Raw genomic sequence first — 20,046 nt, 5'->3', positions numbered from 1 at the left:
TCATTTCTCCAGTAGTTGAAGTAGTTGAAAGTTTGCTCAGAGCTGATACAGAAGGCTGGGTGGGGTGGTATAGTTGGGAGGGAGAGACTTCCATGGAGAAGAGTGGAAATATAAATGGGAAATGGAGGATCTGAGGCTTCTGGAGGCAGTTCTTTTGTACTGTAGCTTGGCAGTGGATTTTGTGGTTTGCTCAAGGATATGTGCTCCACAAACTGAAACAAATGTTAAACCCTATCAAAATAAGAAAAAAAGATGATTGTTTAGGAGACTTCTAGAGTTTCACAGTTATTTAGCTGAACTCGACTTCAGAGGTAAAGCAATTTCATGTCCACATTGAAGAACCGATAATTTAAGCTAGATACTTTTATTTTGGATGCTTCCTTCAGAAGCATAGTTAAACTTACTAATTCCTTATTTTTTAACTGTCAAAAATGATGGCAGAAAGTGCCTGAGCCTAAAACATTTCCAAAACTTGGTCACAAGGAAGATGCAGTTTGGTAAATGTATTTCCATCACAGTTGCTTACAAAAGCTACAGATGAGATTGTCATCCTTCTGTGTGTTCCTTCGTGATTTCTTTGGCCTTTCCTATTCTTTTCCCACTAGAGTTTGCCAAGTCCCAGCTTTACTCATGTCCTTTCTTTTGTTTTTGAGCTTCATTGAATTGAGAAAGCTAGAAATGTCAGGAAGCAAGATGCTGGCTTTAAAACAACGTTCTCCCTACCTTGGCCTATTTTTAAACTTATTTATTATTTTTAAATGTAGGCAAGTCCTTTTCTTGAAAAGGCCAATGTTTCGCCATTTGTTAAGCCCTGATTTCGGAAGGAAGTGATGTTATTGAGGGAACTGGATAGGCTTTGCGCAAGACCGTTCTTCCAGTTCTTCTGGAGTCTGTGCTGCTAACACGTGCTGAGAGTTTTAATTTAGGAGTTGAAACTATTACCTGATTTATTGGTGTAACATCATTGATGTCTGTGACATTGCTTTCCCAAGAGTGGTATTTTATAAAGCCGCTGTTGATAAGCTTCCTAAAGTTAGGCCCCTCTTATTGACTTTTACTGTCAATACCAACAGCTTTTTTCTTTATGACTTTAGGGGCACTTGTATCCCACTATTATGTTCCTGATTGTTGAATGGTTTGTCTACTTTGAGGGCTCATTTATCTGGTTCTGATTTTAGGACTGAGGCCTTTTTTGTGGGAAGAAGTCCCTTGAGATGAAAGCTTAGACTAAATATTCTGCTCTTTAAAGAAGATACAATTTAACAGCACTTCTAAAATATGGAAATGCTGTTCAAGGCTTTTTTGCCCATCTAATTATGTTGGATTTTCTCTTGTGAATGTTGCCGGCCAGGTATAGTTGAATTCAGCAAGGTTCTTGTGGTAAGGGAAGTCATGATTTGCATATGAAAATTTCAGGTAGGGGAAGGTAACAACACATTATTCTTACAGATCATTACACCTAAGTGTGTATCCTTCATTTCCTCTTTTTCATTCTCTATTGTTCTCAGCAGTATAAGGCTTCCCAAAAACTTCCACATTTTCCTTTATACCATCACTGATCTATATGTTCGCATCATGAATTGGTCAGACACAATTCTTAGTTCTGATTGCATCTGGGAAGTGAAGCATCCCTCTTTGCTAAACCCTCCAAAATACCCAGACTTTGTGTTTGCATTTGTGTTCTGCATTGTCCTAACTTTGGAAGTAGATTCCTCTCGTAAATCTCATCTTAAGGGAAGATAAGGGAAGATTCAGTTAATAAATCTTAACACATCTGTGAGTTGGGGTGATCCTCTACTATGCTGATCATGTTATAATCCATTCCACATGTTCCATTATTTAAATTCAGCAAAACAAGTCATAATACAAAACATGAGATCAGAGCTGATATATATATGTAGGATGTGATTTTGTAGGAACAAAATTAATTAGGTGAAGTAATAATTTTGATTTTATGGTCTAATCATGTGAAATGTTGTTTGAGTTTTTTAGGCTCGCATTAAGTAGATGTGGTGATACTTCCTGGGGCTTTTTAGATTTTTTTGGTTTGGTGGTTTAAGGGGCAACAAGATGACTAGAGAAGGTGAAAATGCAGATTAATCACAGATTCCTGACCTATTGGAGGAGTGAGATGTTAGGATGAGCAGGAGAACTGATACAGTTATTTAATGAGGATAAGTTTTCTGTTCTTCTGTCTTTCTGTCTGGCCTTATGGTCTTCAATGATACATGATTTATGTTACATTGCAGCAATTAGCAGTCCAAGCCTTCTCACTTCTGTGCTGGAAAGCTGGTAAGATTCTGTGTGATGTTATGCTTGAGTAATGATTCCTCTGACTCAGTTTTTCAAAGTTATTTTGAGCACCTAGGCATTGAGTCATCAGAGACTCTTTACCAGAGGTCATCATTTAAAAACATGATTACAGCAGCCAAAGAGAAGGAAGTCTGGTATCAGGTGTCATAAGCTACATCTGGTTTATAGATTCAGAGTTTCAGGTTTTCACTCTGGTAGAATTTCTCTGTATACTGGTATTATTTCAGCCACGAGGCTTTACAGTTAACTGTAACTTTGTAAAAAGGTTTATTTTATTGCATTCTTTCAAGATTTTCTGCTGAATTGTCTTCCTCCTCAGATTTTCAGGTCTTGAAAAAACTCCTGGAAGAGTGTGTGGGTATTCAATAAACCCTCCTTATTTGATCAGGGCACCTAGCAAATTTCAGAGTTTACAGAGATCACCAAGGTAAAAATACTTTGGAGAATTTTGCCACTTCAAGTATGTGGGTTCCCTCCTGTATTAAATTTACAAGCAATTGTAACACTGATGGTGTCAGAAGGAGTCTTGCAAAACATTTTAAAAGCAGGTAATAGAGAAGAGACTGTAACATTGTGGGAGTGATTTGTTTCAACCAGCCCTGCAGTAGGGCAGATGAGCCATTTAGATATCTAGAATTATTTCAAGTAAATAGCTATTGCAGTGTTCAACATTTAAAGCTAAACCTCTTCTATTTCAAAGTGTGTGTCACGATTACAATTTAATCCAAATTCACTTTACACTTCTCTGAGGGCTGAAAATCAAAGCCTGTGCTTTTGTTTTCTTTAGTTGTATTCCTGCTTTCTCAGCAGTTTATGATGGGAAAGGAGCTTCCTAAGTAACAGAAAGTTCAAACAACAGAGCAATCTTGTAGTAGTCCAATAAGCAAAATTCAAGTGCTGCTGAAGAGAGGAAAAAAAAAAAAAGGCATATTGCTTACTGGAAAATTTAATTTGAACTCTGAGCCTTATCACTTTTTTCCCAAAACAGTCTTTATCTTTGAGCTTCGTATGAATAGGAAATCTCTGTCAACAATTAAAAAAAATACAATAAAATAAAAATTAAAATTAAAAAAAAATTAAGTTCAGAATCATTCATTTAACTTTGACAGATAGTTGTCTGTGAGACCTGTGGTAAGGGGAGAAGGGCACAAGGAATAGCTCTTCCTGTAGGGAGCTGCCCTTACGCAGCCTGCTCCAGCTGTTGTGTAGCCGTGAGGAGATGTTTGGGACATGGCATGGAATGAAGGGCACAGGAGCCATCCTGGGCATTGCTGCTAACAGGGTGCGTGCTCATACGAGTGTGCAGGGTAAAGTCAAACCAGCCACTCTGTATGAACATGTTTTTTGTGGGTAAAAGCTCTATTTCCTCCGGTATTTTGGAGCAGCTCTTCCCCCAGGCCCTGCCCTTTAAAGGAAGCCACTGTACAGGAGGGGTTTCCAATGTGCAAAATAGGTGGCTGGAAGGAGGAGGAGGTGGTGAGAAGGTGGGCAGTGCAGCTTGTGGGAGGTCTCTGGGGAGTCCAAGCAAAACAGCTGCTTCTGGGGAGAGGCAGCCACGTCTTGCTCGGGCTTTCTGCAAGTGGGACTTGCCCAGGTGAAATCGTTCAGTCCCACTCTTGTAAAACAGTGGGGACTAGTGAAGAACTGGTTGATGGGTCTTATTTCTTATGACTTGTCATTGAGTTACTGACTTCTGCTCTGAGTTGCCATCTGCTCCTCCTTGGCAAGGGAACTGTTGTGCTTTTATTTTGTGTATTCATATGGTATCTCTGTTTAAACACAGTAGATTTTGGACTTGCTTTGCTTTTCCCAGCCTTCTGAGACTGCAGTTCTCAACGTTCAGAGCAAAAATAAGTTGTCATCTCAATTCAAGCAAAGTGTTTGCTTTCCTGGTTGATAGAACAAAATGGCTAATTTGCAAGAACAGCTATAAAAATTTTCTTAGAATAGCTTTAAACTGTACCTCCCTTCTGTATGACAGGGTTGGGGTTTTTTTTCTCTATGGTGATCATGTAAGTGGTTTCCAGAAGAAAAACAATTTATATAAGGCTATTACATTTATTTTTTTCCCCAGTTCTTATTTAAATCCTAGTATTGCCCAAAGAGCCTGTACAATTCATCTTTCTGCAGCAGTAAGGCAATGACTGATGAGGTGCTTCACCTTACAGCTTCATCAGATTAGTGAGTGAAGCTTAAATGTTTTATTTCCTCTGCTGCATTTGTTCTCTTTTGGGGGGGTCAAAGTTTAATTCAGTAACTGAATGTTGCAATTATGTATGATAATATAATGTAATTAGTGCTTACCTAGTCACAGCACATTCCTTTCAGCAGTACTGTAATTTCCTTCCTTAGTAGCCCTATATTTTTCTTATGAAAATGATTGCTCGTGGAGTACAAAATTAAGCATCTTCCTTGCTGCAGATAATGAGACCACGGTCTTGGAAGTTTGTATGAAGATTGTTGAATTGCAATTTTCTTATCAACAGCTCTGTCACATTCTGTCAAGCTGCCAAATTTTCTAGTAATTCATAAGGAAGCATAAGTTCTAACTTTCTTTTCAGACTTCTTTGATGCTTTTTGTCACTGTAAAGGTTGCTGGTACAAGAAAAGTTTGTGAGGTGTTCTGTCAAACTTTAAATGTTGCATGACTTAATCCAGTTCTGTCATTCATTATATCTCTTGGTGAGGTTTGGTTTTTTGTTTGTTTTAAATCAAATGCATCTGTCCAGGCAATATTTTTCTTCTTTTTCTAACTCTTTGTCTTAAAGTGGGATATACTGACACTGCTAAAGTGCACATTGCTTTAAATTGCAGGTCATTAATATCCAGTTCTAGTGCTGGGTGTTCTCTGGCCAGGTCTAATGACTGAGGTTTGCTTATTTGAGCTGCCATTTATCATGAAATAAAGTTTGGAACCTTACAGGGTCTTGTACTTTTCTACACTGCCAATAGAAAAGCCTAAAATAAAAGCCTAAAAGCTGTAGGCTTGGATACTTTAGAACCTCAAAAAATGTGAACCTTGCCCATTTCTAGAGCAAAGAAGCTTCCTCTGATAAAATGCTAATGCATTTATGTTGGTCTAACAGTTTCTTCACTTGTGTTCCTAAAATAAAAGGAAATGCAGGCTTTCACAAAATAGTGTTTCTAATGAGAACTAAGAGATGAAAAAACATTATTGGTTAATGTAACAGAATTTAGCAGAATTCCATGTGGAGGGCTCATCCTGCTGTGTTTCAGATTCCTTCCCAGCTGCTTTCAGTGCGCATGCTATTGAGCACATTTTCCTATTAGTATTTACTGGTGTTTGGGACTTCAGAGTGGTACAGCTGTTCCATTCTGTATTTTATGGGTTAAGTTGTATTTGAAGTAGCATCATTTTAACGTGCGCTTAGTTTGCTTTGCCAGGTATTCATTTGCTTCTGGAGTGGCCTGTGCATGTGGTACATCGGGATCCACAATGGTGTGCTGAGTCTGAAAGGGCTTGAAATTCATTAGATAACCTTAGCAAAACTTTGTGCCTCTCCAGTTATTAGGATGATTACTGGTTTTTTTCTAATCTCTGCTCTCTAGAGGCCGCGCTATTGTGTGACTGCAAGCTATCTTAATGAGTAGGTCACAATGTGGCAATTTTTCTGGGGAATGTTGTTGGCATTTTCTGAAACCTTCACATCTTACTGGCTTTGTTCTTTGGGGATAGAACTGTGAGGGTGCGACAGTGGTGGCCCTAAAGTTTCAGGCAAACATCAGGGGACTTGGCACAGCAGGCTTCTGAAACACACCATTAAATATTGGTTCAGCAAACAGTTGCAAGTGTTGCAGTTTGATTTCAGAGACACAGTAGTGATTAATCTAGGCATAGATTTTAATCACACTTGAGATAAGTGCATCCTGCCAGACATCCATAAATACAAACCCATTCTGTACTTGCTGCATTTATTATTTCCCAGTCGTGGTGAAACTGGAATTAATGTTCTCAAATTCAAAATTGTTGAATCCCCATTTTATCTGAGGATCTGGAAAACGTTGGTATTCAGAAAGGAAAACATGGGGAAGGCTGGGCACTTGGAGCAGTACAGTAAATTGATTCTGAAAAAGGTCTGATATCACTGGAGCCTCCTCACTCATGGTAGAAGTTTTGCAGTACATTTTAAACTGATAAGTAGTTTTAATGTTTTAAACAAGAAAAAAGCTTTTCAGGTGCTTAACCCAACTGAAAGCTGAGATATGATTCAGGGGAGTGTCTGAGTCAGTATTTGGAAATATCTCTAAATCACATGGGTGTCTTGAATGTATTTCTGCAACTGAATTTCCCTTGCTTCAGTATTGCTTGGGTGCATGGATATTTTGTTCTTGGGTCTGACAATATCCCATAAATAAATCAGTATGAACGCACCAAAATGTAACCAAGCATCTCTTTTAATAGTGTATGATAGTTATTCTGAAAATATGCTGCTTTTTTTTAAACCACTGAACTGCTTATAGGTAATTCTCAGACTTTAACATTTTTAAGCACTGCTATAAATCTGGAAAACATTGCAGTTTCTCTTTGCTTTTTTCATGCTCTGTGGTATGGTTGTCTACCCACCTGGCTTATAACTGGAAAGAAGCTATAATTTGCTTTAACACCTTAAGATTTTAAGGTCTGTTATACTCTCACACTTTTAAGAGATCTTAGTCATAAAACCATTTAAGACCTCATTCTGCATCAATGACTTTTAGTCCCAGATGCTTGAGTTGAACAAGAGGCTTCCTGTGTAGGAATTCACTTGAATGCAAGTTCTTGGTGCTCATTCTGCCTGTAATGCTGGCCAGGAGCACATTTCAGTGGGCTTTGGGGTGTGTTGATATTTGCTTACAGACAGCTGTAAAGAAGCTCATGGTATGTGAATCAAAAATATGTAATAAAAATGAGTGGGACTGAACTGAGTTCAGGTTGTCTTTCATGACCAAAAAATGATTTTCAGCAACACTGTGAGGTCCTGTGTGATAGATCTGAAGAGCACAAAACCATACAGAAATGGTTTCAAGGTAAGCTTATTACACTTTGATTCTAATTCTAGAAGTGCCAGTGGTTTAAACCACCTGCATGTTGGTGGGAATTGAGTATTGCATTCCTGTCCTGTACCCTATAAAGGCTTCAGACTGTGTACTTTTTGGAAACTCTTCATGCTTTGTGATCAATTCCAATATTAGGTAGACCTTTTAATCCAGTGTAAATACTTAATTAAATACCTGCCTAAAATATTGTAGGCACATGCAGCTTCTGAGTTCTGCATCTGCCTGCAATCATGTTTTACTAGCAGAAAGAAATTATGCAAGTCCTCATTTCTTAGATTCTGGTCTGTGTTTAATTTGCTTCTAATATGCTTATAGTCAGTACTGTTGACTTCAAATGATTAGCTGCAGGCTAATGAACTTATTTTAGAGTTGAAAAATTGCTCAGAGGAAGGTGAGCCAGCGGGTCAAGAGACATTTTTAATGTGAATTTGTAGAGCAATGTGACAATCCAGCAGTTACAGCTGGTTACGGAACTTGGAGTAATGATACCCGAATATTGTGACCTCTCTTCCTCCAGAAGTGGAGTTCTTTACCAAACTTAGTTCCACTTTTTGGATTAGTTTACTTTAATTCTGATGTTGCTGAAAGCAAAACAAAATTGTATTGAAAAGAAATGTAATACTATATGGAAGTTTTAATTAAACAAGTGAGTTTTATTTTTTACTTATTATTTAATAAAATCATAGTATAAAATGTTCCAGTTTCTTCAAGCTAGTTTTCTAGGCAGATGTTGTAGAACACATGCACAAGAAGTGATGCCTAGCACAATACAAGCAATATACATATTTTTCCAGTTTCTTTATGTTAATTAAAAGGATAAACATTGGTGTCTCCTCTTCTTCATAGTAAATCTTAATCTAAATCTTAAATCTTTACTGGCAGTTGCTAGTATAATGTATGATCTCTTGAATTCCTAGGGTACTGTTTCTATAGGAGCCTGTCTCAGAAGACAGTGTCCCTTGTGTCCTCTTATGCTTCTATTTTCAATTTTTTGTTTGTTTCTTGTCTCTTAGGAAAGCCTCTTAGAGGAACATCTAGACATTTCTTTACTGTAGGCAGGACAGAGAGTAGCTGCCACTCCAGGCTGAGAGTCATAGCACTTGAAGAGCCACTTGACATTTCTGCATAGGCTACCCAGATGCACACTTTGCCTTGTGCTCTGACTGAGTTTGATAGAGGGACTAAAATGAAAAGGCATTTTTTGGTCAAATCATAGCCCCAGATGTTTCCTTTATTAGTGGTATAAATATTTTTTATACTTTCAAGGGCAGGCTGCGTGGGCTGTGAGCAGCCTGTTCTAGTGTAAGGTGTCCCTGCCCATGGCAGGGCTGTTGAAACAAGATGATCTTTAAGGTCTGTCTAACCCAAACCATTCTATGATTCTGTGATTCAATGTTGCAGATGATGCAATGAAAATCTCTTCAGATTTGGGGCATTTAACTTTTGAACGAGCTTAGATTCCAGGATAAAGGGTATGGAAATGATTAAATCTACCTAAATGTTTAGCCACTGTTGGAAGAAAGCTGGTGTCCTCCGTCCTGTGAGATGGGAAGGACATCAGGGCTCCTGTCTGTATTCCTGTATTCTTACTGTTTTTCTCAGCATTTTGGACGCCAGCCATTTAAAACTTCTTGCAGCATTCCCTATAATATCCACAGTGGGACTTAGCATGTGTTTTGATCTGTGGAGAGTTTTTTCCAAGGTGCACTGATTAAAACATGGCAGCTTAAGTAGTCTGTTTGTGAATGGTGAGACAAAACAATGGCATTAAGCTGTCATTTAGATCCATGCCTACCCTGTGTCTTTCCTGGAGCTTCGCTGGCTCAGTGGAGACAGCGAGGGGTTTAAGGCTTCTGCTTCAGCTGATAACAAATCAGATGTCTTGCACTTGTTCTAAGCAGTAAAATACCTAAAACAGTAGTTTTTTACATACAGTAATCACAGGGCAAACTGCTGTGAAAGATAAGTATAGAAAAGAAAATGCAAAAGTAGTTTTAAGTTATTTGCCTTTTGTGTGGAAGAATATTGTCACTTTTTAGATTAAATGCTTCATTCAGAACAATTCTTTTGGATGTAATCCAAAGAAACTGCTAATTTCTGATGTATTTGCAGCTAGGTTTTTGTCTTTATTATTTTCTTTCTGCTTTCTTAATTTCTCTAATCCTGAGATTCCAACCTGTATCCCAGCTATGCCATTTCTGTTTTGTTCTCTTAGAACTGCCCTTTAGGATGAATATTTTACTTATAAAAATAATGTATGTGGGGAAAAAAAATAATGAAAGAAACCTCATCAAAAACTGTATTAAAAACCAAAAACCAAACCCACATCCAAAAAACTTTTAGAAGATAACTAATATAACGAAGTCTGGGAAGAAATAAATGCATTTCCCTCTTCTGTCTTCCAGGTGTAACCAACATACTGCTTATCAGTAGTTCACAAGCAGCGGATTTCAAAGACTTAAGCTTACTAGACCTCCTGAAGAATATTTGTACTAACTGAAGCAGTTTTTGCAGCAAACTTTTCTGAAGTTTATTCATACCACATGTGTTGCTGGAGTTACTTGAGGTGACCAAAGTCCTTTGTTGTTCATCCCAGCTAAAAGCTTAGGCTGCTGTCCTAGAAGAAATATTCAAGTCTTCTTACTGACATGGCCATTTAAAGTGAGGACTTGACTGTTTAAGAGCCGATGGTAATTATTAACTTTATTTAAAAAAAAAAAAAAAAAAGGCATTCTGCCAGAATTCCCAAATTTTGGTTTCTGCTCTTCCAGTAGATGCACATTTCAGAGAAACCTGCGCTTACCTGCCTCGTATTCTTCCCAAAAGAGAAATCCAGAATTTGATTCTCTTTCTGTGAATATGGGAACTGCTTCCACCAGCATAAGGTGTTGCCATCTTGCTTCTGTGATACAGCAGTTGTATTTCTTACAGTGGCACCAAGCAATTTAATCCTGTGAATCCCTGTCTCTTGGCAAGATCAGTGCAGGGTGGCTGAAGCACTGAACTGCTGAAGTGCTAACTGTGAGTTGTGTGCAGTTATGGGAATTTCATGCTGTGAAACGTCTACGGATATTTCCTTTGTACTATCTGCCACTGCCAGCTGACCAAGAAAAGCAGTTGTGGTACGTGTTTCCTAAATTATAACACATGGTTCAGACAGATGACTCTATGGTGTTACACTAGATCTCTTTCTAATACAAATTAAGTCCTGTGCATAGGGAAAGCGTTTTCAAAGGTGTGTCCAATTTTTTAGGGGCTTCTCCAATTTTTGTACTGTAAAGCACACTTTGATGCAGAGCTGTTGCATTGCAGTCAGGAAGTCCAGCATTACAGAAACATTTTGCTTTAGAAGCGTGAACTTAAAGAAAAACCAGTAGTCAGTCTATGTGGGTTGTTGATCATTCGTCTAGAGGAAGGCTTAGGCAGGGAAGCTGTTGTAAAAGCTGCTCTGAGCGCAACTGATGTGCATTAGGTGTTAGCCTGTCTGCTTACGGCTCGGGGGGAATACACGGGGGCTTTCGCTGTCCTTCTCCACCGCAGAGCTGCCCTGCTGCAGCTGAACTGTAATGCAGGCAAGTGATTGTTCAGTGTCGGGCTAGGGTGCTTTTCCATCTGAGCCTTGAGTGAAACATCGTGGAAAAGGTAGAAGGATTCTTCTTGTGAGAAATAAGTGTTTCTGTTGCTTTATCACCTCTTTCAAGATTCTGGGGGGTATGCAGCGGGAGCCAGTGGATCGGGATGCCTGGAGAGATCTTGGATTTTAATCTAGTAACTTAGTGAAGCAACAGTGTAACCTTTCATTGGAAATTTATTGTAATTACTTTTGCTAGGCAACTTCTTCGCACTCGATTTACACTAAAGAGCCTTAACACTGACAGGTAGAGTTGCACAGTCTTAAATTTGCTTTCAGAAATAAGTTGGCAAATGCTCTTGGTTTTTTGTTGTTGGGATTTTTGTACTTTTGTTTTTTAATATTATGGAAAGAAGAGGGAAAGACTCAACTCAGACAAAAATAATGGAGAAAAACTAAGTCTGTTCCAGGCCTGCAGAGAAATAATACTTTCACTAATCTATATACTGCTTTTCAGTGTGGGGAATCTTTGGTGTTTTAATATCCTAGGCATGATTCTATCATAATTCTAAAAAGATAGTAATGATTATTGATTGCAATGCTTAGAACTTCTCGATGTTGGGAGGTTTCACACTGTAGTAAGTTAGTAAATCTGTAAATTGGGAAACTACAGTCCAATTGTGTAACTACAGCAGGCAGAACCAACTCCAAAGAATGCTGATATGACACTGAGAATTGCCAGTTTCCTTTTTATTTGTTTCTCTTTATTACAATCTAAGTTTCTATACCCATACTGCTGAAAAGCTAATTTTCCTTTAACTCTTAACTGATTTCCCCCATCTTGGACTTGTAGAGGAAACTGCTGGCTCCCTCTCATTCTGGAGAAACCACAGTATATGCCAGAGGTGCAGAGATGCACCCTCACAGATCACAGAGCCCTTTCCCTCTTGGCATGTGCTGAGGCAGGGTTCTGCTTAATCCACGCCAGCCTTTCCTCACACGAGGGAGCATGAGATGAACGTCAGGATGTGTTCCAAACTCCCAGTGGAGATGCTCTGTTGCCACCTGAGCAAAAGGAGGCAGTAGCTTACAGTACAACAATCAGGCCTGCTTTCTGGTCAATGAAATCAGTTAAAACTTTTGGGGTTAGCAGGTTTTTTTCTCAAAAGAACTGACAAAACAACTTCAGAATCCTGAACTATTTGTATCTTGGAGCAGAGGTGCTGGTGGGAGAGGGGAGATATACATACATCCAGTAGAAGAAATTAATTTTCTTGTAATTAATAGATTTGGTAATGGTTCTTTCTTTCTTACATGTTTGCAGTATTCTGTAAATGAGGCAGTGACCTTTATTCTGCTAACTAAATATTTTAATTTCTGAAGTTCCTCTAGTTCTTGGACTGTTTGATCCTTTTGTGTATGATCAGAAGTAAATATGAAACACAACAGTTACAAAGTTTTTTTTTTCTAAGCTGTGTTTTTAATAAGTTTTCTTTGTGGTGTTCATTACATGATCTGGAATTCATAACAGATTCCCACTTTATGAATATTCAAAGTGTCCCTAAGCTTAGCTCTAATATTCAGTGTGTGTATTGCAGTGCCAAGGAGCTAAAATCCTTTTCTTGTTAAGTGTTTTTTTTCCGTGCCCATTTGCAATTTTGCATTGAGTTGCAAAGATCTTTTAAGTTCTATCTGCTACTTGTACACAATATTTATGGCCACTAAGATGGAAAAAGACTATTGGAAAGTGAAACCATTTTCCATTTTGTAGTATTTTGGAACTGATTGTCAGAAATTTAAATAGGTTTGGGGCTGATGTATCTGCCTGGGGAAAGGCTAGGGGGTTTCCATCGTTAAATATACACTTACTAATTGGGGCAGAAGCACTTAGTCACTTAGTTCTTCTTTGGAACTGGTTGAGTTTATACTATTTCCCCCATTAAATCTCAACAGTAGGAGAGTAGTGTTAAAGCTTACTTGCCCAAGGTTCTTAAGATCTTTATTTCCAGCCTAGGCAAGTGAGCGTAGAAGTGCAGGTGAAATGAAGAGTACTGGCAGAAGAAGATGAGGAATGTATTTGAAATGTCAATACACAGGTTTCAGATGTACCTCAAACTCTTAATACTCTGTAATAATCCATTTCTGTAGCATTGCAATTTTTTTTTAAATTTATTTTTCAGTTTCTCAAACTCCAGTTAGCAAGGTTTGTCATTTTTTTCCATGCTTACTACTTTTTCTAACTTTTGAAACAGGCATCCAGAGCAGGTGAATAAGTGGACTTTGGCATAATGACTCTATTAAATTCTGTATATCTCTTGGTTTTTTCCTTTTCTACAAGCTGAATTATTCCATTTTTTTTCCTGAGTAACTTCTATTTCACTGCTGTATGAGGTGAATCTAGTATTTGCATCTGTTCTTTTATTAGACAGAAATACATTTTACCTTTCCAGTCTGGTCATTATTGGGGATGTTTGCCAGTTTTTCTGAAGGCCAGTAAAATCTGTCTGTTGCCTTTTTCCTGCTAAAGTCTCATCGTTCCTGTGAATAGAAGTAAGAATTTGGTACTATGGTGTATTACTTGAAAAAGGCTAAAAAGTCTCCCTGGTTAAGAAAGCTGCTTTTCCCATGATTCAGATGCTCAGCATCTGAGTGCTGTTAAATTGAGTTGCAGAAAGTGGATAAATTTTGGTAACCTGCTGTAAAAAAGACATGTTCAACACCTCCATCTACTACTGCTGAGGGAAGAGCTCTGGAGCGTGGTGCTTTTCACACTCCTGCTTAGAATATTCTTGTGTTTCAAAAGGTGTACTGCTTCTCTTCAGTTCATTTTTCAGGAAAGTAAGGCAGCTTATTCGTATATTTCCATGGAGGCCAGATGTGCTACTGGAAAGAAAGCAGTCAATGTTATTATCAAACACAGTTTTTTCTCTCCATCTCTGTTTTGCATGGCATAATCTGAAAGTGCTGAAAGCCTCCATTCGAAAGGGAAAACTTTTCATGCCAGGGAGTGTTTCGGACACACGGTTTTCTGCAATTTTGTGCTGCTCTAGTGGAGAAGACCAGGTGTTTGGTTTGTTGTGCACATGGTTTGGGTTTAAATTTGTCAGCTGAACAGCTGAAACATGAGGTTTTTTTCTCAGCTCTGTTTTTATTTACACTGAAGTATATTTTGACCAGCCAGAAGTATTTCTACATGATACTCATAAAATTAACGTCTGGGGTGGGAAGCTCTGTTTTCCACTGGTTTTATGTAAGAAGTTGTGTCTGGGTGAGGATCATAACAACCTGCAGTTTTGAGACAGGCAAGACTTGATGTGAATGTCTTGTGGTATTTTTTTCCTATCACATAGCTTACTTTCAACAAAAATTATTTTATTGTTTCCTTTGACAGAAAACATTACTTTTTCCTTAGGTTTTTTTTTCCTTCCCCTCATCCTCCAAGTACAAGAAGGACCTCATTGCTGTACACTGAATGATGTTATTAGTAAAATGAAATGTTTCAAACATTTCTTTATGTAGTGTAATAGCAGAGTCAGTGCACAGCAAAGCTTTTGTGTATCTAAACACTTGAAAATTAGGTTGGTTTTGTTTTTCCCTCCCTCTTCATGCCAGATATAACAAGCCTACTCTCACTGCTTGTTTCTGCATTTGCATAGTTCTTCTCATATAGAGTCTCAAAACATAATTTTACATGTTACTTTTTATGCACAGCAGTAGTTACTTAAATCTGCAGTTACTTGCTTTTCTTTTTCTGTATTGCTTGCTCTATGAACTACTTCCCTTTACCCAAAATTGGAGGTGCAATATGTCTTGTATGAAAAAGAAATTGAATAGTTCGCTGAAGTTAGAAACCTTTTCTTCTTCCCCTGGAAAACATTGTACATATAATTCTGGACATGACAGAGAACAACAATCCTTGTGGTAAATTATCTTCAACAAGCTCCAAATGAGATTTTTATCTTTTAAAGTTGTTGTTACTGTTGAGTTTGCAGTTCAAATCTAGGAAATGTCAGCTTCCTATGTGCTGACTTGCTCTTTGTACACTCAGCCTTACCCCACTTACTGTTTCTGTAAGTTAAGGATAATTTGTGCTGATACTTCCTTAATGAAATCTTCTACATAAGTTGGAAGTCTCACTGTTACATTCTTTTCCACATACAGGCTCGTGTTATGTATGATTTTGCTGCTGAGCCTGGAAACAATGAGCTGACGGTCAGTGAAGGGGAGATCATCACAATCACCAACCCGGTAAGAAAACTGAAATGGAATTGCCTTCAATGCACTTTTCTGACCTACTTCTACCAGCAGATGAAAGGAAAATGGTGCTGGTGACATCTGAAAACCCTGGCTTCCCTTCCCTGAAGAATTAGAAAAACAAAACCAAACAAAAAAACCCAACCAAACAAAAAGATTACAAAGAATTTTCTAAAGATCTTGTGGAAACAAATGCAATATTTTGGGGGATGAGGCCTTCTCGAACTGTGCCCACACACTTCGGAACGTGCTCAGCTTTGCAGAGCAGAGAAACAAGTAAGAGGAAGGAACTAATGGTGGTGGTAGCTTTTACATCTGAATGCCTTCTCTATTTTTGTGTGCTTTGTACGCACATTTTGTGCGGTTGTAATCTTTCAGGTGCTTGCCACTTGCATTTAAATGTGATACCCAGCTCACTTCTAGGTTTTGAGTTGCTTAGTCAATGACTTCAGCATTCCAGGTTTGGTAAAGAACTCATAACAAAATTTTTTTACTGAAATTTTATGTCCTTTCCTAATTAAAGAGATATGGAGAAGGTATAGGGAAGAAGTGGTGACAATGCAATCACAATGCTATCAGCGCTTTGTTAAATGAATAGGACTTTTCAGCACTGACATTCACAGATTTTGAATTTCTGTGTACTTTAATTTTCCTATATAATTCTTACCCTTGGTACCAAGGTATTAGTTGATTCTGCTTTGAACCAACTAATTTTTGTGTAATGATATGGCTTAGTGGATAGACTTGCCTTTTAAAACAAACAAAACAAAAACCACCTGATCATGAAGCCAGGTCTTATTTATCCATTTGTATAAAATACATGGATTCTGCAGAATAAACTTAATTCTTTGAAGATCCTAGTCATGTGTAATCCTGATAAATTTTAGTTCTACTGATCTTAAATTCTTGAAGCAGATATTTAATAGAGCCAGCACCCTCTTGGATAGTGTACTGTGTGAATTTGGGAGCTTAATGCCATTTCACAAAAGTAAGACTAAATATAAATAAGTAGATCACCACTTTTAAGCTAGTTCTCACTGACCAAGACATCTGTGGCTTAAGGCAATATACTCAAAATGAAATAAAACTTTGTTTTATGCTGTCCATGATAAATTGCCACAAAGCCTCTTGATCTTTTTTGATTCATTAAGTTTAGATGGCAATAGCTTAAGTCAGGCAAGTCCAGGGATGATTGCTTTAATTGTAGCAGTGCAAATATGGCTCAAGACATCATTGCTCTTGCAATGTTTAACCAAGCTAGTTGAATTTATAATCTGAGATGTCTAATTATCTTTGTGTTCTTGAGTATTAAGCTTTTAGGTATGTAAGAAAAAATAAATGCGAGTTGTTATTTCACTGACTGCTTGATCTTTACTACATAAATTCTTGAATACATAAGCAGGCTTCTCCTTATTGGAGTGCCTGTAAAGTGCAGGATTACATAAAATTTTGAAGTGAAAGAACAAAATTGTGAATAAACAAATACATCAATTCAAAAGCAAATTAAGAAAACCTAAAATTCATTGCTGTCTAGCATTGTGTCTCCAATTTTCATCTGTGACATATAGCCATGTATTCCCTAAATTGCTTGATTTAAAACAGAGCTGGCTTATTCCAGATAATGTTGTCCAGGAATTAACTTCACTTAACTGCAAAGGTCTACAGAGCTTTTTTAGTGTATGTAGAGTATGTGTTTAAAAAACCTCAAACAATATCAGGATGTCCCACTGAGATCAGAGCTGAACTGCAGTTAGTTCTTTCTAAACTAATAGCATAAGACTGCCTCTGAAAAGAAATGTGAAGCGGAAAGAATGAGTCCAGATCTTACGTGGCATGTGGCTCTTTTAATCTTGAGAATAGCCTTAACATTTCTGTGGTTAATAGCTCTCACCCATCACATGTCTCTGCACCTTCAATAAAGAGATTTTAGAGGTATCACCAACAGCTTAATTCTTTGAGTCTTGTTTCTTCATAGTCTATTGATTAAAGTTAATTCGTTGAAACTGACATAATAATAGCTGTGGTTTTATGCAGTTTGTGGCCAGAGAGTTGACTGTGGTTTCATAAATGATCAAAAGTGCTGAAAAATCAACCATTTTTCCCTTCATGCTTGTTAAAAATCTAAAGTCCAGAACAGCTGTGTAAAACCAGCATAGTCTGTGGTGTGTTTAAATGAGTATCTGCTGCTTCAGCAGCTTTGAGCTAGTTTGTTCAGTTACAGTCATAACTGTGTTTTGGACATTGACAGCAAGACAGTGCTTCCTGCTGAGCATTTGACATTTGATAGCAAGACAATGCTTCCTGCTGAGCTGTTTGAAGCATGTTGTGGGATCCGTCTAGCAAAATTATTTCTATATTACTTCTTTTAGGATGTTGGTGGAGGCTGGTTAGAAGGAAAAAACAGCCAAGGCGAGAGAGGACTTGTTCCAACAGATTATGTTGAGGTAAGTGACTACACTGCTCTGCATTAATAAAGCAGAACTACTGAAAAGGCCATCTGCTGGTTTGCTGACCAGACTGAAATGCTCAAACAGAAACTTGGAATATATTAATCTCACTGTGGCAATTGTTGCTGGCTTTGGAAACCAGTGCAAATATGAGCTCCAAAGCTCCTGAGCTTCTTAGTGTTTTCCCAAGAAATGCAACAGGAAGCTCTCTATAGTAAATATTGCTGATCTGCAGTACATGAGTTGTTTTGAATATGCTTTGGGTTTTGGGGGGTCTCATAATCCAATAACTGGGGTTTGGGTTTTTTTCTGAAGATAGAAATATGAAAGTGAAATGAGTAATGCCAGGTTACACTGGTGTTGCTGTGGCAGGCTTGCCACATGCTCATAAGTCTGGAATGGAGCCATATTTCTGGGGCTCAGGATGTGGGTTACCAAATCTGGGCACTACTCAGCTTTTCTTCTTACTGAGACCCTCTATTGTGTATTCAGTGCATGTTGTTCTGATTTTTGCTTGAAGACCAGTGGTATTGTTTTGGGTATAGAATGGGATCTCAGTGCAAAGACTGGAATCTTGTTCACTCTTGGGTGGCCCAGTGTCTGCATGTGTGCAGGTTGCTGGTTAGGCAGGTGAAGACCTTGGCTGTAATTACTTCAGCCTCTTAAGGCATGAGGCTCTCTTCCTTCACCAGTGTTATGCTTATTAATAAAAAAGAGGGAGGAGGGGAAGAGAAAGCAGGATCATGCTGGCTCCCATGACCTTGTGTTTTTGCTTCAGTTGGTTAGCTCATGGTCTGGTAGCTTTTGGCTCTCTAAACTTACTGTCCCAAATCCATCCTCTGAGCACTGAGTTCCCAGTCTCCAGGCACTTATATTAACAACGTTTAATCCCTGAGGAATTTATAGATTGGTGTTCACTGACACAACAGTCTTGAATGTTGTAGTTGTAAGGCAGACTAGTTCCATCTGGTGTGAAAGTAAATCATCCAGAGTATCATGTCAGTTTCTTGTAAAAAATTCAATTGAATTTGAACTTTAAAAGATTATATGCAAACATCTTAAAGTCTAGTGATAAAAGTGTTAGGGTGATTCTGTATGATAAAGCATAATTTGATTAAATGAAGCATGAAAAATCTTTCTCAACCTTTTCCATTTCAGATTATAACCGAAGGTTCAAAAGATGGCATTAGCTGCGGTAACTCATTAGCTGACCAAGCCTTTTTTGATTCCCTTTCTTCAAATACAGCTCAGACCAACTCTGCTGCCAAAAGCAGTAATCAGGTATGTCTTGTGGTTTTTCGGGCACTGTGGGCATGGAAACTTTTGTGGACGTAATTGCTTGCTGTACTGTATTTGCGAACCTTCATGAAAGTACTAATTAAAGTAATTGTGTTTTCATTAGGGAACACTTTTGTTGAATATTAATGGTGTGCGTGACTGCTCAGATATTGTCACTGCAGGAAAAATTTGTAGTCTTAACACTTTTAGAAATGGAGCATTTTTAATCTTTCCAGTCCGCAGTGATAAAAATCTGTGACTACTTCAGTCTCTGTAAGTGCACTCTTAGCAAATTTATTTTACATTCAGGCTTGTTTTATTATGCTAACCTTATTAAGGAACCACAGCTTTCTTGCCTGATGTCTAATACAATTAGGTGATCTATGCATCAGCAGCTAGAGTGAATGGATATATTTCTTTCTCAGAATTTGATTAAGAGTAGTTTCTTGGATTAAAAAAGATGAAGCAGATTCCTGCATTGTCAGTTGGAGAAGAGGCTGACTTTGGGTTTGCTGCAAGAATATTTTTGTCCCTCTATTCATAGCTTTTTGCCAGGTGCACCAGTTCATTAAGCAGCAAATATTTAGATTCAGGTTAGATATCTGAGGACGCATTATCTTAAGCACAAGCTGTTATTATGGTCTACAGACTGCTGCATGTCCCACATGTAGGAAGTTAACCATTTTGAAGTCCATAGGTCAACAGAAGAACAAAATCTGCCTTTTTTTCCAACAGCAGCGTGCAAAGGTCTTTTGTGTTAGAAAGTAAATCCTTTACTTATGGAAACAACTGGGGGGACACACCTGGTTTGTAGGTCAGTTAAATATCAGCTATTAGTTTTCTTAATTGCACCACAGGACTGTGACATAAAGTGAGATTTTTTGAAAACTCCACCGGTACATTTTTGTATGACAGTGAACATTGCTGTTCATTGACTATATAGTGTTTGATTTGGGGTTCCTTGTAGTCAGCTGGACAATGCCAGGATTGTTATTCTGTGGTCATGTGTCCTTACTAGAGGACTCCAAACCTCACTGTGACTGTCTCAATGTTTATTTTTTAAAATTGATACCTGGTTAATACATAAATCTAAATGCAGAACTCTTGAATTACCTCATGAGTTTT

At 38.0% G+C, this 20,046-nt stretch overlaps 1 protein-coding gene across 3 annotated transcripts in view; it reads left to right on the top strand.

Annotated features, from left to right (window-relative positions):
• The window catches only part of SNX9 (sorting nexin 9), a 61,090-nt gene that overhangs the window by 2,974 nt on the left and 38,070 nt on the right, over positions 1-20,046 (top strand). For all 3 annotated transcript variants that reach the window (XM_040059669.2, XM_040059668.2, XM_040059670.2), the window contains exons 2-4: positions 15,104-15,190; positions 17,566-17,640; positions 18,802-18,924. In XM_040059669.2, the coding sequence (XP_039915603.1) occupies positions 15,104-15,190; positions 17,566-17,640; positions 18,802-18,924 (285 nt within the window). The remainder of the gene's footprint in view (positions 1-15,103; positions 15,191-17,565; positions 17,641-18,801; positions 18,925-20,046) is intronic.

Source organism: Hirundo rustica, chromosome 3, assembly GCF_015227805.2.
Source record: "Hirundo rustica isolate bHirRus1 chromosome 3, bHirRus1.pri.v3, whole genome shotgun sequence".
NCBI lineage: Eukaryota > Metazoa > Chordata > Aves > Passeriformes > Hirundinidae > Hirundo > Hirundo rustica.
The sequence above is the reverse complement of the archived record's forward strand: the minus strand, read 5'-3'. Positions and strand labels throughout refer to the sequence as shown.